The following is a 24,162-nucleotide window of genomic DNA, read 5'->3' on the forward strand; positions in this document are numbered from 1 at the left end:
GCTCCTTTATATAGGAAATATGTTTATGTTAGGACTATTTTTAGAAGTCTATTTTCCTCGAATATAGAGTAACAATACAAGATTAACATAACACGTGTGTAATAAATAGAGGAACGATCGACAATTCAGAAAAAATTGTGAATATTCAAAAGCAAAGAGATCAAAAAGCACACATTAAGGTTAGATTTGCGTAGACAAATATCTTAAGAACTAAAATTAAATTAACAATAACTGAGGACCAAAAGTAGCTATGATGGAAAATGCTAACCAATATGCTTGTATTGTGAGGCAATTATCAGAATTTTTATTAATCTCTTTGTTTTATTATGTAATTGGCGGTTATTAGTTGTTTTAACTTTTAATTAGAATGTCGGGCAGCAAGCAGAGACGAATTCATGACTTAAAGCTAGCATATTCAAAATGAATGTGTCTTATTTCTTCTATAGATTTTAATTTTATGTATGTACCTATAATTCGAGCCAAATGTAATGAACTTAGTTAGGCTTATAAAATTCATCCTAAATCTATCTCTGGTAGTGATATATCGTAGGGAAAGCAGTTGTTTTTGTTCCTGTGTTATGGCTTTATTATGATTTTGGTCCTTGTAATATTTGACTCCTCAAATTTAACATTTAATTAATCAAAGTGAGTGATTTTAATCCTTTTACTAACGGTGGTTACTAATGTAAGCATACCGGTTACTACTGCCAAGGGCGATTACGGTATTATGGCAGAAAACACTTTTATACAAACAACAAAAAAACTAAACATATGAACAAGTTTACAAATCGATCCATATATATGTTTAAGACCAATTTACAACCTATTGAAATATACTCAAGATCATTATCTTCTCCTCCCCTGTAGTTCTACAATTAGCTTTAACTCATTCATGAAGTCCTCCAGTACTTGCAATGAACTCCTGCTTAGCCGTTTGATGGCTATGTCTCCAAACTCAGCCAAAAACCCCTAAAATAGTATGTTTAAATCCACATCTTCCATAGTCATGAAAGGAAAGAGACACATATCTCAAAATAGCACAAGTGAAATGTTAACACTGAATTTAACACCTTAAACATTGGGCCAAACCACCTTCTCGAAGTTGCTACAGTTCGCACAAAACACAAATGAGGCTACTAACAACTTCCACGAAATAAACATACGATTTGTAAACTTGTCCATATGTTTGGGTTTTTTTATTAGTATAAAAGTGTTTCCTGTTGTAATTCCATAATTGTCCTTGGCACTAGTGACCGGTATGTTTACATTAATAATCACCGTTAGTAAAAGGATTAAAATCACTCACTTTGATTAATTAAAGGTTATATTTGAGGAGTCAAATATCACAGGGACCAAAATTATGATAAAGCCATAACACAGGGACCAAAACAGTTGTTTTCTCTATATTGTATTTGTAATTGTCAAATGAAATGAAATGTGTTGCCTTCTTGTTCCTTTACTTGAATAACTATCTAGGGTCGAATTTCTTTTTGATAAACTTACATGAATAGCTACCCTTTAGTAGGTCGACCTTTAGTAGCTATCTTTTCAATATTACCAACCATAGCTACTATTTAATGAACATATGTATTTTAATAGGTGTATTTGTTTGTTTTCAAATACATATTGATTATGTAGCTACATTTATGGGTTTTCGTTGTATTTGATGCCATTTCAACAAAATTTCAAATACATTGTGTACATTCAAACTACATATGAAGCCAAATACATTCAAAAATCCGTGTATTTGAAAACACTATTCATATATTCAATGTATTTAAATGGATTTCAACAAAATGTCAAATATATTGTGTACATTCAAACTACATATGAAGCTAAATACATTCAAATTTTCGTGTATTTGAAAACAATGTTCATATATTCAGCCAAATACATATATTCATATATTCAACCAAATACACTGTTCATATATTCAGCCAAATACACTGTTAACAAATACACTAAAAAAATACTCAAATCCGCAGATATGAGCCAGCTAGATCTGAGCCATTTTCCGCCCATATCTGAGTCAAATACATTGTTCATATATTCAGCTAAATACACTCAAAAAATACAAAAAACACTCAAATCCGCAGATCTGAGCCGGCTAGATTTGAGCCATTTTCCGGCCATATCTGAAACACGATGGCGACACCACCGTCGCCTTCGCTGTCACCATACAAGTCGCCGCCGCAATAAAATTGACCGCAATAAAGTCGCCGCCGCAATCCAAGCTGTCACCACATATCTGATCGTCGTCATCATCATCATCTACATCAAAATCGTACAACTACAACTACTATCACAAAAAAATCATCTAAACCCTAGTTTTATTAATCATCATCACATCATCTTCTATAAGAAAACCCTAAAATTTTCATTCTTTTAGTTTTTTTTGTGGGCAAATCTGGTATAATCGAATGAAATATTGTTATAGTAGCGGCGGGCGCATGCCGTCGTGGTGGTGGTTATGGCGGCGCAAATGAGGGAAGGGGAGAGAGAGTATTTTAGGCTTTTGAGAATATGAAAAACCTGAAATGGGTAGTGTATGGGAATAGAAAAAGATAAATGTATTTGAGTATGTATTTTTGATATAGCTACCAATTATAATTTAGAAAAGTTAATTAGCTATTAATAATAATTAAATGAAAAGTTATTATGAATAAATAGGTACTAAAAAAGCTACAACCTGAGGAATTTTCCTTTCTTGTTTCCGTTGAGAGAGAGTATTTTAGTACTTGAATTCATATTTGAGAAGATATCATGGAAGAAGAAAAAATACACACGTTGCTAACAATACATGGAGATAATGTGTGGGAACCAAAATCCCAACTACACACCTAACCTTTGCGTTGGATTACCCCGGACAAAAGATTAAAATAAATGTCAATGGCGCGTTATAGCCTTTAAAAAAATATGTATTTTGGAGCTCCGTGGACCGCCACGTAGATGCCACATAGATAAATTTAAATTCCCTCCATTTTTAGGCTACTTCATTGTACCCTATTTAATTCTCCATTTTTTTGTCAAAATAATACCCATTATAAATTTAGCTAGGATAGTGATTATTAATAATCTTTGCTTTTCCCAAATCAATTTTTTTTTTTTTAAATGAAAATCTAAAATGTCGATTGGAAGTTGCTTGTTTGGGTTGCTACTTGTTGCTTGGTTGGAGTTGTTTAAGCACTAATTCTTTGAGTTGATTTGGGGAGAAAATTAAAATAGGTACTGAAGAACAAAGGCTTTCTTTAAACTTGATTGTTTGATCAATATGAACTTTGTTCTACTTAATGTTCTTGTTTCACATTTGGATTTTTTTGGATTAGATTTGAAAGTTGGTGTGATTTTTTTTTTCTCCTAATGAAGAAGATGATGATGATCGATGATGATGATTGATTGGATATATGTGATCCTCATACTAAAAATGGAATGGAAAATTGAGAGATTTTTTTTTTTTTTTTTTTGAAGAAGAAGAAGAGTAGATGGATGGAGGAAGTGAAATTAATAAAAAATGGGGAAAATTAAAGCAAACCTTGATATGGACAAACCAGATATTAGGATATCATGGAAGAAGAAAAAATACAAACGTTGCTAACAATACATCGGGATTAAGTTTTCTTATGTTAGTAAATTTTATTTATGGCTAATGTTTGTTAGAAGTATATTAATTTTGACAGAAATCTATGTGCCAATAAAAAATGTAAAGGACTCGTCAAAAATATGAAATGCTTAAAATATTTGATTGAAATGGACTAAATTATATGATACGAACAATAAGAATTTATATGACGGAATAAAAAAGAGAAGAATTTATATAGCTGATAACGTATTATCTAATTAATTTTCATCTTATATAATGAACATCCGAAATACCATAAAATATACTACGGAGAAAATCTAGTGGAGGTGAAGAAAAAACAATTTAAACTAAGTTTTGGACTCATCTCCTTATTTTATAATACCTACCAATATAACGAAGGTTCAATTTTTCTAGAATCTGGTAATGGCTATCCAAAGTTTAAAAATCACCTTCCTACCATAAACTAATTAGGGAAAAAAACATAACTAGGCAAAGTTAAAAAATAATTCCATAATATTTAGTTTTCATATCATAGCAAGTTTTTTTTTTTTTTTTTTTTTTTTAATATTTTTTATTACATAAGGGGAGGGGAAATGGGGAGGAGATTACAACGTAGAACGTAGGGATTCGAACCCTCACCAACAAGGTGAAAGTTCAGGTAGCCAACCAACTGAGCTCCTAGATCCTTATATCATAGCAAGTAAATACCAACAACTTCCAAAAAAAATTCCTAGAATTATGTTGCACGAGAATCAATCCCAAAAGAAACTCTTTCCTATTTTTTTTTTGGAAAGCATATTTATCTTTCGTAAATGAAACTATCATTCAATTTTTTTCATCCTTACCTTTTCTAAGGTTTATTTTGCAGAAAAAAATAAAATTGTCCAGCATTTGTGTATATCTCTAATTATACACATAAACATATATTTTATATGTAACATATACTATAGAAATATACTTGGTATTTTCGCTAAAAAATATTTATACCATAAATATACATGGTATTTCACAAAAAATATATTTATATCATAAATATACATGGTATTTTCACAAAAAAGAAAAAATTATACCATGAATACACATGGTATTTTTTCAACTGAAAAATATTTTTCATGTAACATATTTACCTCATAAATTTGCATGGTATTTTCACAAAAATATACTTAAACCATAACTATACATGGTATTTTCACAAAAATATATTTACACCATATATGTATAAGATATAATAAACATATACATGGTATAATGTATATAACCAATCTGAAACCTACGATCATTAATGGTAGCTATCCTTTCAGCCATAACCTAATGACTTAGTAGTAGCATAGAGTCTAATAACAACAAAAAAAATAGAAAATTGAGATAATGGGGTGTATCGACTCAAGAAGAAAGAGAAAATGAATTGAAAAATAGAATTAAGAGAGAATGAATTGAAAAATAGAATTAAGATAAAATATCAAGAGAATAATTGTGGATTCCTGATGAAATAAATTTTGTAATTCTCCCTAATTTAGTGGAATAAATGACCATAAGTAAGTATATCCAAAAGTAATAAAAGTTGCTAGTTTTGTTCCACTTGAAAAGTTGTGCTAATTACATTTATAATTCTTAAACCGTGATAAGCCGTGTAAAATTCTCAACTAATTAAACTCAGTCGATCTTTCTAATATATCCAATTTCATTTCTCTAACAAGGATGGATCTTTCTAATATATCCAATTTCATTTCTCTAACAAGGATAATAAAGATTTCGAAATTGATTTTACAGAAAATAGAAACCATATGTACATATGTCTCTGAGTTAATGACATTTCTGGTAGAGAGTATTTTTTTTTTTAATTGTACCGTATGTGATGCCAATTTGAATTATCCAAGCCCAAAAGAAATATCAGACACCGGTTAGAAAACAAAAGAAGAAATTGCCTGATTTTCCCTTCAAATGGACTGGTCTTTAATTTGTTTGCCCTTCATATGAATCGGTCTTTAATTTTTTCCCCTCGCAACAAAATTTATGTCTATTGAGGCATGAGTTCTTTTAGAAACTAAAGTTATGTGGCTGAAATGAGGATCTTTGAGATGGATGTGTGGGCACACTAGAAGAGACAAAATTTGGAATGTAGATATCCGGGACAAGTTAGGAGTGGTCCTCGAGGATAAAATGCTGAAAGTGAGGCTAAGATAATTTGGGCATGTGAGGAGGAGAGGTGCAGAGTTGATATGAGGGTGTGGAGGTCGAAAATTAGGGTAGAAGGGCAGTGGGTAATCAAGCACATTTCTTTTCCATTCCTAGAATTTTAGCATTATTCTTGTATTCCCTTTTTCTCTTATTCTTAGATTCTATTACAATCTGTTGTTTCATTAGCCTCGGTTACCTTATTATCTTGCTATTGTTTTTACTTGCTGCTACTACCTCTTTTTCTTCTTTCTTTGAGCTGAGGGTCTCTCGGAAACAACCTTTTTGCCTTCTCAAGGTAAATTAAGGTTTGCGTAAGAACAAGACTATGTTCTAAAATTATTTTCTCGGAAAAGGGTTCATGGAATATCTTTATGGAAGGCTAGGGGTAAAATTTAATTTAAATGAAAAATCTTGGAAGGGCCATGTTTGGCTTGTTTGTGAGATTCCACGATGGGGTATGTTGTTGTGTTGTAAAGTCATGTGAGACATAATGTATGAAAGTTATATATATATATTAATTCGAAGAGTCGGCAAACAAAACAAAAAAAAAAAAAAAAAAAGGGAGAGGGTTCGCTCGGCTTGGAGGAGGAAAAACATGGTTCAAAAATTGTTTTCTTTCACCTTTTCTACTAAATGGAGGGTTCACTACAACATGGGTGTTCGGATAAGCGAAAAATCCATATTCATACGAGTGACAAGTTCTAGCCCTGAAGAATCAAGGAAAGAAAGGTAAAATTACTTCCTCTTGATGTTATGGTGTGACAATTATTATGGTGAATGAAGAAAAAATGTAAATTTATGCTTTGCGGAAATTTGGATTTTATGTTACGATTGTTGTTGTTGTCATGGATGAAAAAATTAAATACCATCACAAATTAGTGACAAAATTGTTGTGTAGAAATGGATGGAAAATGAAATTTTATTGAAAAGATCATGTAGAGAAAATGAATCAAATTTGAAAGATTTTGTTCTTGATTCCATGATGAAAAATGAAGGTTTGGTGGCTTGAAATGGATTTGAAGTCGTATGTGCATTGTTGAAGAATCTAGTATGACATTTTTCCTTGTTCCTTAAAATGGTGGTCTTTAACTTTTGACCTTGGAAGGTTTCGGGTAGCATTGGATTATTATGAATATTGTGGTGTTGTTGTTGATAATGTGGCCGAGTTCCATTTGGTTGTTGTTGTTCTTGCATATTTTTATTTCTTGACCAAGTGTTATTTTAAGGAATCAACTCATAAACCCTAATTAAGGTTTGGTAAACATGACCTCGGATATTAGGCGAAAGGAAAAAGGTATGTAAAATGTCTTAGAAATACGTGTCCGGGGACCATTCTAATCCTAGAAATCGAGATTAAAATTGGTTACTATTCAAAGATTTAAATATTCTTAAATGGTTGAAAGAAAGGTCCAAACACTTAGAACTTGCATGAAGGACAAAAACTTCCATAAGTATTGTTATGAAACGTATTATACGTAAAACGCCACCTCATTTGATCCGAGATCAACATTTCCTAAACTACTAGGCTTATTTGCATTATACGGTGAGTTCTTAGCTATTTAAAAGGAATAATGGGCTTAAAGCCCTTGACCCCAAACATCCTTACAAAAAGTTTGCAAGTGTTTTCCAAAATATTCATTTTTCTTCAAAAACAAGTTTTACAAAAAGTCCTAATGGAACCGACTATGGTTCCGAGATGATTGACGGGCGATATGAGAAGGAAGATGCCAAGGCTATGGTCCTACTACGAATATGCCCGTGATGAGGCTATTTTTGTGATGACTTTTTCAAGGTAAAATCAACGAAATGATGCCTTATGGTTTGAGAAGATAGGGTACTTGGGTGGAGACGAAGACCACGGAGCAAATCGGAGGTTTGATTACGACTCCGATAAAGTGGCTCGACTCCAATGCACGGCTGATAATGGATGTAACAACGGCTCAGGAAGACAAGACTAGGCGTATGCCGGTGATAGGCCTAGGAGGAGGATGTGGGGGTCGAAAATTATGGTAGAAAAGGGCGGTAAGGTAATGAAGCACATTTCTTTTTCCATTCTAGAGTTTTAACATTATTCTTGTATTCTCTTTTTATCTTATTCTTAGATTCTATTACAATCCTATTGTTTCATTAGCGTTCCGGTTACCAGACGGATATTATCTTGCTATTATTTTTCCAGTCGCTACTCTCTCTTTTCTTTTCTTTGAAGTTGGAACGGTCGTGGGTTTGGCTTTGTATTATAACACAATCTTTGTGATTTAAAAGCAATAAAAGAATGTTTAGTAGTCTTAAATTTGGATTTAGAGGTTCAAAAAAAAAAAAAAATTAGTACGTAGAAAATCTCGCTCCTCTCGCCCATCACACCCTAGTGAGATCGAGGTGTGACATATACTGAGTATGTTGTTGTGTTGTAAAGTCATGTGAGATATAATGTATGGAATATTATTATGCAAAAATATAAATTTATGCTTTGCGGAAATTTGTTTGTTACGAGGGCCAAAAATTAAATACCATCACAAAATAGTGACAAAAGTGCAAATGACCCAAAACGAAGAAGATCATGGGAAATTTGTGGGGTTGGTCTTAATTTTTGTTCCTTAAAATGGTTGTCTTTAACTTTTGACCTTCGTAAAACTGAGAATGGTCTTTGGACATATTTTTTGCCTTGCCTGCGAGTTGGAGTTCAAACCCACAACCTCGGATATTAGGCGAAAGGCAAAACTTAAAGACCACCAATTTGAAGGGCAAAGATTAAAGACCAACCCAAATGAAGGACAATCCGTGCCAAAAAACAGGAAGATCAACATTTCCTAAACTTGAGGCTGTACAGAATTTAAAAGGAATAATGGGCTTAAAGCCCAACATCTCATTAGGCCATCTACTATAAAATTGACAGATGATTCGAGCAGCGTGAGGAGAGGTGCAGAGGCGGTGGGGAGGTGTGAGAGATTTTTTTTTAGGGGTAGAGGTGATTTATAAGGTGATTAGACAAAACATCCATAACCGAGAACATGACCCTTGATAGTAGGAGGGTGTGGAGGTAGAAAATTAGGGTAGAAGAGCAGTGTAATCAAACACATTTCTTTTCCATTCCTAGAGTTTTAGCATTATTCTTGTATTCTCTTTTTCTTAGATTCTATTACAATCTGTTATTTCATTAGTCCCAGTTACCTTATTATCTTGCTATTATTTTTACTTGCTGCTACTACCTCTTTTTCTTCTTTCTTTGAGCTGAGGGTCTCTCAGAAACAACCTCCTGCCTTCTCAAGTAGGTAAGTAAAGATTAACTCTATCCCCCGCATTCTCACTTGAAGACAATCCTAAGCATGTTGTTATGTTTTAAAAAACATAATTTATGGAATATTAGATCAATATAAATTTACGCTTTGCGGAAACTTACGAGGACAAAAATTAAATATACAAAGTGCAAATGACCCAAAACGAAGAATGGGCTTAAGCCCAACATCTCATCAGGCCCATTTCCTAAATCCCTACTTCTCATCAACACTATATATTCACATTTCAGGACGAAACCCTAAATTTCACTCATACTCTTTTTACAAAGAAAAACCCTAGCAGTTTCTTCCCCCTCCCACCCCCACCCCTACCCCCAACAATGGCCACCGCAGCCGCCATCCCTACCACCACAATCCAAACCCTAGAAAACGACATGTCCACTGACAAATCCGCCATTCCCCTCCCAGCCGTCATGAAAGCACCAATCCGTCCCGACGTCGTAACCTACGTCCATTCCAACATCTCCAAGAACGCCCGTCAACCTTACGCCGTATCAAGAAAAGCCGGACACCAAACCTCAGCTGAATCATGGGGTACAGGCCGAGCCGTCTCACGTATCCCACGTGTCCCTGGAGGTGGTACCCACCGTGCTGGACAAGGAGCATTCGGTAACATGTGTCGTGGTGGACGTATGTTTGCACCAACACAAATCTGGCGTAGATGGCACCGTAAAATCCCTGTTAATCAAAAACGTTACGCTGTTGCTTCAGCTATTGCTGCTTCATCAGTACCATCTCTCGTTATGGCACGTGGACATCGTATCGAATCGGTACCTGAATTGCCATTAGTTGTGTCTGATTCAATTGAAGGGATTGAAAAGACAAGTAATGCGATTAAAGCGTTGAAGCAGATTGGTGCTTATGGGGATGCTGAGAAAGCGAAGGATAGTCGGGCGATTAGGCCTGGAAAAGGGAAGATGAGGAATAGGAGGTATATTTCAAGGAAAGGACCGTTGATTGTTTATGGTACTGAAGGTGCTAAGCTTGTTAAGGCTTTTAGGAATATTCCTGGTGTTGAGATTTGTCATGTTGATCGTTTGAATCTGCTTAAGTTAGCTCCAGGTTTGGGCCCTTAATTTTATAACTTTTGTTGTGATAATCAAATGCTTATATTATGTTAAGTAGTATCAATTTCATGCTGAAAGAAATTAAAAAAATGAATATTTGCCCGTAGAATTATGTTAAGAGAGTAATAAATAAATAAACAAAAAGCTAATATTTGCCCAGTGGATCGTTTGAATTTGCTTGAGCTTGTTCCAGATGAGACCATCATTTGGTTAAATTTATAAGTTTTGTGGTAATCAAATGCTGACATTTTTGAGTGATGATTTAAGATCTACTAATTGCAAATACCCATAGAATCATGTTAAGTAATAAATAAAAGAGAAAACGTTTGCCCATAAAATCAGGTTAATCTGAAGTAGGTTATGCAGGAGTCCTAGATAATGGTTATGATTAATTGAGTCAATTTGGTCATGTTGAAAATAATAATGATTATGCTTTTGTGCTGTTTACGGTGTGCCAGCATATATTTGGGAACTTTTGTATACAGCGCAGCATAAATTATTACCCCATGTAGCCCAATATACAATATTATACCTGGGGAAAGCATTGTACATTATGTATCAACCTTGTATTAAGTGTATAAAAGTTGTTTACATAATTATTAGCTAGATCGGGCAACAAACTCAAAGTATGGGCTAAGTGGCATAAATATTTTCAAACATAAAAATAGAGCGTAAGTTAACCATATCTTGAATCTATTAGTACTGCACAGGACTCCGTTTTCTGTACGCCTTTAGTTGTGCTGGCCAATTGTAGGAAATAGGCGGCATCTGTTGTTGCACAGAAAATACTTTATTATTAATTTGCTTAAGCTTGCTCCAGGTGGTCATCTTGGTAGGTTTATTATCTGGACTAAATCTGCTTATGAGAAATTGGATGACATTTATGGTTCATTCGATAAGCCATCATTGAAGAAGAAGGGATATTTGTTGCCAAGGCCAAAGATGGTGAATGCTGATCTTGCTAGGATTATCAACTCTGATGAGGTGCAATCCGTCGTTAAGCCTATTAAGAAGGATGTTAACAAGAGGGCAACTTTGAAGAAGAATCCACTGAAGAACTTGAATGTGCTGTTGAAGCTCAATCCTTATGCAAAGACTGCCAGGAGGATGTCCCTTTTGGCCGAGGCACAACGTGTCAAGGCCAAGAAGGAGAAGCTCGACAAGAAGAGGCATACAATTACAAAGGTATAATAGAATTTGTGCTTTAATTTTGTAACTTGTGATCATCAAATGTTTATATTCAGTGATGGTTAAAGAACTAACTGCAAATAAATGACCATAGATTATGTTAAATTAGGTAAGGTTTCATGATTAATGCAATGAATACCTAATATTTGCCGATAGTCATTTTTGAAGTAGATTATGGAGGAGTCCTAAATTATGGGTACGATTGTTTGAGTGAAGTAGTTTCTGCTGAAAATAATAATGAAGCTGCTTTTGGGCTTGTATGGTTTGTGAGTATAATTTCTGAATCTATTAGTACTGTGCAGGTTTCTATTTTCTGTACACCCTTAGTTGTGCTTCCCAATTGTAGGAAATAGACCTCTGTTCACACTTGATTATTAATTTGAATGTTGATTGGTTGATGATATTTCACTTGGTTTGATAGTGTTCCTATGTAAACATTAAGACACTATTGAGTGATAAGTATATGGAAGTTTTTACTTTCTTGGGCTATTAGCTTAAGGTCAAGTGTTGAGTGCAGCAAAAATTTGAGATGTGAAGCTCTGGGTTTGGCATACTTGATTATTAATTTGAATGTTGATTGGTTGATGATATTTCACTTGGTTTGGTAGTGTTCCTGTGTAAACATTAAGACACTATTGAGTGATAAGTATATGGAAGTTGTTACTTTCTTGGGCTATTGGCTTAAGGTCAAGTGTTGAGTGCAGCAAAAATTTGAGGTGTGAAGCTCTGGGTAACTGGTTTTGGCAATAATTCTGTGAGTTTGGTTCAGTGTGGAAAGAGTGTTAGATGCTTGTGATAAGAAATGGTATTTATATAACAAGGATGTTGCTTTAACACTTGTATCTACTGAAGAACATTAGTGAAGCTGTACATCAAATTTGTGAGCTGCGTCGTGCCAACTTACTTGCACTGATTTCTAATCCATTTTTTTTTTGGTTGCAGGAGGAGGCTTCAGCTATCAGGGGTGCAAGCCACTCATGGTACAAGACAATGATCTCAGATTCCGACTATGCAGAGTTCGACGTCTTCTCAAAGTGGCTCGGAGTTTCTCAGTGAAGGGACTTTTCTTTTATGTGACCATGTTAGAAAGTATTTTGTTTACTTGTTGGTGGTTAAGTCTGTTCTTTTGTTCTACTTTGGTTGTCCAAGACATGAAACATACTGAGTGGGAGGAAAATTATGGGCTTCTTGCCTGTATTTGCTTTGCCTACATTTTGAGTTTTCTTTTTAGTTGGATTATTACTTTAAGAGGTATGGAATTAAGGATTTTTATGGAGTAGTATGTTTTTGATGGTTGGTTTTCTAATATTGCATGTGTGATCTATCTTCTTTCTGCTGCATATATTTTACATATATTAACAGCCTGACATTAATAATTTACTCGCATTTTATATTCCTTCTACTCCATAGATACGTGTTAAAATGATAGGATCCTTTTCTGATGGCTAATGGATCTATGATCTTTATATGAGGGTTTCCATTGGTATTGATGATTTTTAGTTGCTTCAAGCCTGTGTTTTGAACTCTTTAAATCATCTAATAGGCAACTTCTTTTGGAATTAGTAATTGGTAATAGCGTGAGAAGTGTGTATTTTCTCAGTCAAATGAAAGCTGTATACTAAAGTTAGCTCTTCTATGCCTTTGTTTATCACTAACAAGGTTGTGGGATTGATAAAAAAAATTTGAAAATTTGTTTTCTGGTTGGAATCTGGGTTGGACTCAACTGGTGGATTTAAGAAGAAAATATTATATGGACCATCATTGGGAATTTGCTTTTTCTAGTTTGGAATCCAAACTCTAAAGTTGCTTCCCTAGTTGAATGCGAATGGTTTATTCCATTTATCCGTTTTTGTGTTTGTTTAAAGGAACCTAGGCCAAATTTAACCTTGAACTATTGATATAGAACAACTTTTATCTTTGTTTAGCTCTCTTGCCTTTAGCCACATGCCTCGCGCTAACGGTGCTCTAGCTTGGACAAAAACAAATGTAAAAATTTATGTTTTGTTGAGTTGGCCGTTTATTTGGATATATTTCTCTACTTTCATTGTTATATCATTGTCTTCTACCCCAAATGAGGGTTCCCCGTGGTTACCTCTTAGATTTCCTCACTCAAAAATATCCTCTCTCACTTCTTGTTTGAATGGTTGGAATCAAGTAATTAACCTGACTAATTTAAACAGTGAATAAAGTTGTGCTATATTTGATAGTTTAGGTGTGTTTTTCATCTTTTCCTTATTTAATATAAAGCAAAACACTAGTTGGGAAATATTGAAAGATGAATCTATATCTATATATAATATAAAGCTAGGAATAGAAGAGGTGATGTGGCACCTCTCTATGGCCTCCAATGATATTTATCTTTTTTCTCCTTTTTTGACATTTTTCTTCCATTTTATGTATTTACTTGCCCATCAAATTCTGATCACGAGACTCTATGTCTCTACATCAGTTACAAATTGACCATAATGAGTATTAAGGAATGAGTAACGCTTTTGAGGCATTTTGGTGATAAATTCCTTAATTACAATTAATCATCTTTTAACTTAAATTCCTAATGCTTGTAACGTAAAAAATGAATAAAGTTTTGCTCCTGGAAAGTCAGCAAATTTTCATTCTATATTATATTTAGGATCATCACCTATATATATGTTTGACCATCTCATCTTCTTAATTTGATAGTGAATTTTACATTGATTGATCATCCGATTACACTGCTAGCCGTCGGTGAGTAATTTTTCCATCTGATTTGTATCATTCAATAGATTTTACTTTGTTCATTTCTCTTTCATTTTGCTCTAAACAAGCATGAACTAAAATTATGTCCATTGAATTTTATGGAGGGACAAGTGGCAATATTATTTTGTTATGGGTTTATAGAAAGTACAGCTCTGCCTTATAATGAAAAGGTCAGATATGATATTTATATTTCTTGATAAATAAAAATTGATGAACGATATTGTCTTAACATTCCTGTAAAACGTATAAAATTTGATGATTTGTAGTTATCAACGATCTCTTATTATTTGTTACAACAACCAATAGGAAGACATCTAAATTGTAATTGAAAGATTTCCATCTTAGAATATTTGGGAAGTCATTAATTAATCCTTTTGGGTTTGCAGACTTATTGTAGTTGACGTCATTTCTCCTACCAATTAAGATCTAACAACCACATATGCAATGCAATAAAAAATTCTCGTGAAATAGACTCAAGAAATGAAGAGTTAAAGCTCATTTCTCTCTACCGCACGCTCTCTTATCAGGTGATATTTGGTCAACTCGAGTTAGGAGCTTTTGGTACAGGTTGATGATAAGTAAGAAATTAAATTTGATTCCGCGACATGATGCATAATTGATTTTTTCTTTTTGTCTTTTCATTTTGTTTCGTGCTTCCTTTAATTTTTAGTAACTTTTGAAATTGCTATATGAGAGATATGAAATATATTATCCTTGTAAAACATTAGTGTCAAATTCACATATGTACAAATTGAAAAGAGTTTTTTCATATTAATGCTTCTTATTGATTCTTTGATCAACGGCCGTACAACTTCATCATCGCCCATCTTTGATCAATTAATTTGCTAACTCTATTGTTTGGATAAGAATTAACAAGGAACCTATACAACACATACATTTAGGCTCTTCAGTTTTTATAGAGTAGTAGTTTGTTTAGGTTCCCATGCATGTGATATTTTCTTAATCTTAATTTGTATCAGTGTCATGGGTGCTGCAAGATGTTCTTTATCGGAGTTATTTTTGATGTTGTTATCTAATTTAGAGATTACAGTTTCTTTTTAATTTTTCCTCCACTAATTTTTTCTTTGAGAGGTTATATCTTATATTCAACGTTAATAAAAAAAGAGAGGTATGTCATTTTTTATGCTCACTGTTAATTTGTTTTAAAGTATGTGAAGTGGGCAGGAATTCATTGAGGATTATTAGCAATGAAGTATTTTGAAAAGAAAAAAAAAACAGATTTTTGGAGGTGTGGAGTTGTTTCATTTCATATGAATATCATATCAGTGATTTTTTCATGTAACAAAAGTCATTATTGATTTTCATGTACTACATATTAAATTTCTCGCATTCTTTTTCCGGTGTTTGAAGCATGTTTGACAAGGAAAGAATTCTTAAGTTTAGAGAAGGGAGACCTAGCTCTTTATTTTGGCTTTAACTTCATCAGATTGAAAATTTCAACTTTTAATTCTTTCCGACAAGGATTTACAGTTTATCGAAATATCAATTTATGTAAAAGGAAAAAAAATGTAAATTTTAACATATATATACTAAGAAGTCAAGATAGCTGTTATGAATTAGAGAAATAAACTTGAAAGTATCCTTCCACCTCCCTCCACAAAAAAATAAGGGAAAAGAAACAAAGCCAAGTTCATTTCAAAAACAAAGTTGACGATTTTAATTGACATTTATTTTGTAGTTACTTAATATTTTAAATTGAATCATAAAATTCATGATAATTGCTTATGCCATCCAAACCCTTCATATCCACCAATGAAGTTTTCACGACAAGTGTTAAGGTCAAGTACTGAAAAACAGCTCTTGAGATGAAATTTCACTACTGATATAAATAAATAATATTGTAATTGTACATCTTTAAAGTTGAGTTTTGTGCTTATATATATGTGTGGCACTTGAATATTATTTTAGAAAACAGAACTAATCTTGAAAAGACAATTCTAATGAAGAGATTTATATCTGTGTTTTTTAATTTATAATATTGACTTTATATTCATGTACATAAATTTATAAAGTTCTACGTCGTAAAAGGGTTTTGTTCTTATATGTACATGACATTTGAATGTTTTAGAAAGAACAATCAATCTTGTGAAGACAATTCTAACGAAAAGATTTATATTTGTGATTTTTCAATTTATAATATTAATTTTATATTCATGTACATAATTTTTTTAATCTTTTCTATCTCGACTAAACTTAAAATAAATTATTTTTGCATATTCGTTAATGTCTTTTATCACCGAAGCGCGGGTACATTGAATGATTAAGGAGCATTCAATGACCTCGACAATTCATTAGAATATAGATTAATTAAATGAACATTGTCTTGGTGCCAAAATCTTGAGTTTGACTTCAATTATCTGTTTGGCTATATGGTTTACTTATTACTACGGAAAGTGAAAATCTGTGTGACCTCTTCTTATGGAGGCATATTGAAAATTTTACCCGAGTTCATGTTCTTCTAGTTTCCAAGCACAAAAGTTTGTACCATCTCGTCAAACTTGTAAACACCGTTTTCGTGATGGTTCACATTAAGAGCCTGTTTGGATTGGCTTATAAATTGATCAAACCAGCTTATAAATTATTTTTAACTTATTTGAGTGTTTAGCAAAAATTGAAAATAGCTTAAATTAAGTTAAAAAGTGGTTAAAATAAGCTAAAATCAAGAAGTTGCTCAATCCCAACTTATTATTATTATTATTATTATTATTATTATTGCTTAAAAGTCATTTTGGTTTGATAAACAACTTTACCTTTTTATCCCTTATATTTTCTGTTAATTTCAATATTACCTTTATTTCTAAAAATTCTTTAAGCACTTATATTCAAATACGTAACTGCTTATTTATAAAATAATTTTCAGCATTTGAAAAATACTTTAAGCATTTATGCTTAAAAGCTATTTCTTTTCCAGCTAATCCAAACAGTCTCTTAATCTCTTGCAATCAATTATGACAGTGATGCAACTCTTATAGTCTCGAAGGCCCAATGTTAAATGTAATGATGTTGGTGGAATCCAAGAGAGAAATTTTGTCTAAATTTACGTTGAAGGGTCCAATAAGTTGGAAACTCATGAAATTTATAATTCAATTAAGATATTTTTACATGGTAAGTCAACTCAAACTTCGATTGTTATAATTATGATTTAGGTGGAGAAAAAATATGCCTATTTATTTAGGTGAAATAGCCCACTGGCTAGTCTTTGGTCTTGTCCGTGAAGAACAACCAGGGTAATAGAGTTTCAAGTTTTATATAATAATCAACAATGTTCTGAAGTTCATTTATGAAATTTGAAACGTCATGAAAATAACTATTTTTCAATTATAGAAGCCGAATTTAACTAATTGTGAATTTTATCCTAAAGGGCTGTAAAAGCAATGGTTCTAGCAACTCACTTGATGTGATGATTCAACGGCTCATTAGGATAATTGTAGATGAGCAACACTGCCACATAGTTTCAAATTTCGTGAAAGTTTCCTAATTTAGCTGTGTAGATTAATTCACAAGTCATCCCTACGAAGCAAAAGGTAAAGTTTTGCAATTTATAACAACAATTTATCACTCTATTATACGTACATTTTTTCCAGTAAAAGAAAAATATCCATGGGTCGACATTGAATGATCATAGACGAGTTTCATTTAAACCCACAACTCATTCGGAAGAAAAAGGAAAAAGAAAAAAAGAACATCGATAGTTATAGTATTAATTTTCTTATTTTATTACCTAGAAAATTTACTCCTGTAAAATGAGATACAACTAGAAGCAAAATGTAACATATCATTGTCAAACCAACTTATTTAATAACCTAGCTAGGAGGCGAGGCTTAATTAATTCGTAAGACAAAGACAAGAAAGATACATACCAATTCTTACCAAAAAGGCCAAAAAAAAACATGTTACAATATTTGCCTTTTCAATGAGATATTTTTTTACAGATGCACAGGGGTGTAGGGATACATAAAAGGTAAGTATTGGTGTGGTGGTAATTGATGCTCGTTTTTTCGTTGCTTCATGTCTTTGACTGTTCAATTCAATCAGTTGGGAAACTAATCATTGTTGAAGCCATAACAAATAGATAGACATTGTGGATTGTCGTTCGCTGGGGATGAGGGAAATTCATATCGAATCAGATGCAAAAGAATTGATAATCATAGTATAGAGTGTGATGATATCACCTGCTATAATTTGTTTTTCTTTTATGAGAAGGAATAAAAATAGGTAAGTCAACTTAACTAGTATTTTTTGAAGATTTTCCAACCTTAGATTTTTAGGATGGACAGTTTCCCACATGAATTGTGTCTGAAAAGTGAAATCCGTAACTCTTTTGTTTCATTGATACATAAAAAAACAAAAAAATAAAATAAAAAAGACATCGTTTTGATGAAAAAACCTACTTTCTCCATTACTTAAATGTTCTCTTTCATAGTTAATTTCGAGGGTAGATTACAGTAGTCTTTCACACAAATTCCTTAATTATTTCATATTCTTACATAATTTCCATAAATATCCACTTTTGAAAATAAATTACAAATTGTCTAAAAGATTTCACTGAGGATATTATTAGTGATAACACTAAGTATATCAAATGAAACATCTAATTCCGAATATAGAGGGTCCAGACTCCAGAATTCGAACCTTTTTCGATTATGAATAGTCGACACTTTAGTCACTTCATACACAACAGTAATAGTAAACAAAACAAGTTAAACACATAAAGGAGTTCTATTCTAATATTGAGTTGTCAACTTTTATTTATGCTTGTCTTGTTTCTTTTTCATCTCTTTTCATGTCACAGCCATGAAATGATGACAACACAATTATGAAACAATATTATTCGAATCAGACAATAGTAAATTTCAAGGGAAGAATAGACCTTGATTTGACGAGGACATATATATTCAGCATCACTTCTTATAAATTAAAATTTAAATATTCCTTTGGGACAAGAATTTGCAGCCGATTTTTATTCATAATTTGCCCAAATAACATATTTTACATTTGTTGCCTCAAGCATTTTGACCAGTCACTTTTTTTTTTCTTTTCATTTTTGGTTCAAAGTGTGACCGCTGAATAGTAAAAATATCATATAGTATTATCATTTGTCGTAAACACATTATGTTGGGAACTGAAGGTGTTATTATATGCACCGATAGTGTAAAAAACTTTGCATTATTTGTGTATTGACCCGTTACAAAAGATTATTTTCCTTTATCTTAAGGTTACCAATAAATGTTTATATAAAAATTACCTACAATAACCTTTTAAACAATATGATGATGTAAATCTTTTTTATACTGATAGTGAATAGGGTTTATACTCTTATTTTGTTGCCTCAAGCATTGAAGAATTCCTTATTGACAAGTAGGAATTGTTAGGTTTTTGGGTTTTCCCTTCCTATGTGGAATTAGATTAATAAAACCCAATCCAATTTGGACCGGGCCAATTTTGCCCAAAGTTTCCTCTATATATAGGATCAATTTAGGTCTTATTTTGACAACACAAGAGTGAATTCATAGCAGCCATATAGAGAGAAAAACGTGAGAAAGCGATTTTCGTCCGTAAAAGTTTCTGCTACAGCAGTCCGCTTTAAATTGCGTTTCCGATTCGTTAACCGTTGGATCGTGCTGAAATTTGAACTGAGGGTTCTCAACATCTGGTTCTTTGATTTCAACGGTGGAGATCGGATTTTGTGGTCTGTAGATCTAGTTTTCGAGTACGAACTGTAGCACATTTTTGGGGGTGATTTCTCTCCTTTCTTCACTAGTTTTGGTGCTATCTTTTATGTATTGTTGCTCCATGCATGGCTTTGTTGTTGTAGCCATTTGGAGAACATTGTTGTAACTCTTGTTGATTATAGTGGAGCTTTTGTGGGCCGGAGGTCCCGTGGATGTTTCCTCTTCACCTTGAAGGGGTTTTACCACGTAAATTTGGTATCTCTTCCATTCGATTTATTTTTGCTTGCTTTGCTATTTTATTGTTGGTATAGCTGTCACACCCCATTTTAACCCGGGGTCAAAATTAGGAGTATGACGTATTGGTGATTCCTATTTTTGTTTTATTTTAAGGAGTCGCCACCTAATTGATTTTAAGGTGAATTAGGGCACCTATTTTATTAACTAAGGTAAAGCCTAACTAAACCTCCGTTAATAGTCTGCTTAACCAGTGTGATTCTAGGTAAGGGTTCTATATTATCCTAAAGGGAAGGGGTTAGGCATCCTTTAAGATCCGTTAACTTACGGTTATCCGGCCAAACTTAGGTTAATTAGTTAAAGTTAAAGACGCAAATATAATATTTAAGATTTAAGAAAATGACTTGTAAATATTGATAAGATTTTGAAGGAAAATGTAATAATATTGTTTAAAATAGGACTTAGAGAAAATAATAATTCGCATAAAGATGTCTTTAAATACTATTTAAGATAAGATTTATAAAGATAGTTAAGATTTTAAGTGAGAATATATAATAATGCTATATAAAATGAGATTCGCAAAAAATATAATAATTTTGTATATAAACAGAAGAAAAATGCGAGTTTAAGCAATATTTTGATAAATATTTAAAACAACTTAGATGATGAGATATTAATTGATTTTTGCAATTTAGGAGTATGAACAAAATACCAAAATAGCTAATGAGTTTTGTTTATCCCTTTTATTAACTATATTTTGAAATATGCATAATTGACTCAAAACTTGAAAAGTTATTCATAAGATATGCTTGAATTTACATTTGCATGTTAGTGACATTTTGAGATGTGTATGACAATAAGGATAAAATATGATTCTCTTTTCTTAACATATAAAGTTATACCCTTTTTTGGCAAATCAATTTATTCTAAAACAAATATTAGACAATTTTAACATGAAAACAAGAGAGTAAAAATTTATGGAATTAATGTTAGTGTTTCTTAAACTAACTACCCATTACTAAAACTAATCCTACTAATTCATTTGGATTCATCTAAACTAAATAAGATAAGGTTAGTCATACAAAGCAAATCAAAAATATATACAACAATAAAATAAGGTAGAGGGGAAGAAAATTGAATGGATCTGGTCCATTTTTTACGGCCCAACTGCTGGACCGTGTACATTATTGGGTTTAGGCCCAATGATTTTCCTTTGTATTGCTGCTGCGGACAGAGCTGGACTCGAGAGGAATCGTGTTGGGCTTTTAGCCCAACGCCAAATGCGGAAGAAGAACGAGTCACTCGGACTCGTATGCGATGTTCATGCATAAAATGAAAGGAAAAGGATTAGTATATAAACAATAAGTAAGGCTGAATTCAAAGTAGATCAGTAGACTGTGCATATATGTGTATATTTGGGTATATTTCGTATATATACACAATTCAGCCACTACATGCTTACGGCCTAGAAAAACAAGGCAACACTCAAGATTTATATTCCACAGCATAGAGAAAACATGTCACCTAAAAAAGGGAACAACTATTCAATACATCAGTTCTATTACTTTTAATAGGAAAGTACACACAAAGGACACCTCTTACACCTTAGATCTATTCAGGATATGAATAAACATGAACATCTTCTCTGAAACCAACACCAGCTCAAAAGGAATTTGATAAGAGAAACAATGAGATAATTTATGACAGGTTAGTGAACGCATCTCAGTATTCCAAGGTAAACCAAACAGACCAAAGAAGCAGGGCAGGGGTTGCAACAAATATGATTTGCATTATCTTCCTAAACCATTCATATATATTCAGCCGTAATATACTTATTCAAATATCAAATTATCACTTCAAAACTTCCCTAACCTTCTTTATCAATTTTATCTCTTTTGAATGAGTCAAATCCTAGAGAAAGTGCTTAACTTAAGCTAACAGTCTAAGGCCTTGGACAAACTACCTTTTTGGGGACTGATTTGTTACTCAGAAGTACATGTAAAATTCCTTCTTAGTTTGATTTAACTTAAAGATAACTATGTGCTCCTATAAGGGATCGGAGAAAACTATGTAGTTACAAATCAAGCCTTTAATGATCCTATCATGACAACTCTCAAAAAGAAGAACCAAACCACATCTTGTCTGAACTAAACTGGATCATAATCATATTACCAAGCATGTCTAAGCTGGCCCATTTCTCCTAAGCTTACTATGAGATGCAATTATGTCTACTTGAATCACACGTTAAAATAACTTACTAGATTAACTATATAAAAGCAGTCTAATCTACTCGAACATAGGCAGCATCAATAGTATGATATTTGCCATACATAGACGTATATAGGGCTCAGACAGATGCAGTAGCTTCATCATGATCGTATAACATGCAGTTGGCATGCTTTACCAATAGGGAACCTCAAATACATCTTCCAGAATTCAGCCAAGCCCCAACATATATTAAAAGATACTGAAGTCGAATCCAAGATGTTGTTCCCTTATCTAGAGAAAAGAAACAAACATAGAAGGCATACGAACTGGAAACTCAAACACCTTATCCTAATCTAAGCATGAACTTGATTTTAACTCAGTTACGGAACTGGACAGAATTTGATTTTAGCACTGAATCTGTCCATTACAGCAATAGGGAAATAAATTAAAACTCGATATTTTAGTAACTACTTGAAAACAAATAGGCAATGCATACGCTCAGAATTATTTGAACTAGAGTAAGGTTTGGAGAGCTAATGTTGAACCATTTAGAACCATTTTGAAAATCTTTGTAAAATTAGTCCTAAGAAAACTCAAACCGTTCTAAGCATAGTCCTTGCAAGGTCAGAACATTACGTACTTTCTTTCCTTTTACAAGAAGTTTCGTGGAATTACTCCTAGATAAAATTAATGCAGGTGTAAAAAATAAAAATAAAAAAAAATTAGTGCGATATTATTTCGATATACAAAATAGTGCAAGCGCGCGATTCGTACAAAATATGTGAGGTAAAAGTTGTGCAAGTACAAAATATTTGAGGTAAAAATTGTGCCGATACGAGATCGGTACAAAATATTTGAGATAAAAAATAGTACTAGCGTGAGATCGCATAAAATATTTGAGATAAAAATAGTGCTAGCGTGAGAGTAGTATAAAATATTTGAGATAAAAGTAGCATTAGTGTGCGATTAGTACGAAAATCATTCAAGGTAAAAGTAGTGCGAATGCAAGTGCAATACCAGTGCTCTTAATACGTCCAATTTTAAGCGGACCTGCCCAAATAAATTAACCAAGTCCTATTATAAAGGCGGATATGCCCAAATTAAAATGATTAGTCAAATATAAGGCGGACAAAGCCCAAATTAAAATGATTAGCCAAATATAAGGTATAAGTCACTGTATTGTAGACTTAGGGTAGATAATTTACTTTAAAGTACTTGTCTTGTCTTTATATATTTCTTATGTGTATAAGTACTAATACAAATTATTTCTTGTCAATATAGATTTCTTAACCGTACTTATATAACGTAATTAATTGATTCTTGATTTGTATATCATGGTTTTGACGTATTACAGATTTGTTATCTGCTATATACGTCTATTCTTAATTACATTTTAAAAAAATACGTATCTATACACAATTCCAGATTTTTTTTTTTTTTTTTTTTTTTCCGATCATTTGATTTTTGTGGCCGACAACTTTATGAAAAGTGCTCGTCCACTTTTCAAAAGTTTTTTACCCTCGGTGTGAAACCCCCGATGGCCGACAACTTTATGAAAGGAGCGGTCCACTTTCTAAAAGTGCTGCACGGCATCTTCAAGATCGCCCGTCCACTTTCTAAAAGCAAACGGCATCTTCAAGATCGCCCGTCCACTTGGATTACGCGTTTTATAGGGAAGAGTGATGTGCATGAAGTGACTACACTAGCTGACCTTCGTTCATGCACTCTTCGTTCATATAGAACCGGCCGCGTATATGTCTCTCTAGGATCCTTCCTTTGAATCCAATTACAAGAAAGAATGCAAGGTAATTGACACTACGCTATCGATCATCAAGACAATAACGCTTTTGACGTCGCTAACAATCCTTTGATGATGGATTTTACTCAAGATCCATTTTATTCATCTTTCTATAACCCTACCAAGTGCGGCGGTCATATTCCGAATATCTATTTGTATACACTAATAGTATTTGTTCTAAATAAAT

At 32.8% G+C, this 24,162-nt stretch overlaps 1 protein-coding gene and 1 long non-coding RNA gene across 2 annotated transcripts; both read left to right on the forward strand.

Moving 5' to 3' along the window:
* The first annotated feature begins 9,326 nt into the window (after nt 1-9,326).
* LOC132057238 (large ribosomal subunit protein uL4z-like) lies at nt 9,327-12,612 on the forward strand. Its single transcript, XM_059449736.1, has 3 exons — nt 9,327-10,113; nt 10,939-11,303; nt 12,249-12,612. Exons 1-3 carry the CDS (start codon nt 9,372-9,374, stop codon nt 12,360-12,362), a joined length of 1,221 nt encoding a protein of 406 aa, XP_059305719.1. The 5' UTR covers nt 9,327-9,371; the 3' UTR covers nt 12,363-12,612.
* A 985-nt stretch (nt 12,613-13,597) lies between these two features.
* On the forward strand, nt 13,598-14,836 carry LOC132058513 (uncharacterized). Its single transcript, XR_009415325.1, has 2 exons — nt 13,598-14,212; nt 14,429-14,836. It is a non-coding gene; the product is annotated as an uncharacterized LOC132058513 (long non-coding RNA).
* The last annotated feature ends 9,326 nt before the right edge of the window (nt 14,837-24,162 follow it).

This window comes from Lycium ferocissimum, chromosome 5, assembly GCF_029784015.1.
Source record: "Lycium ferocissimum isolate CSIRO_LF1 chromosome 5, AGI_CSIRO_Lferr_CH_V1, whole genome shotgun sequence".
Classification (NCBI taxonomy): Eukaryota; Viridiplantae; Streptophyta; class Magnoliopsida; order Solanales; family Solanaceae; genus Lycium; species Lycium ferocissimum.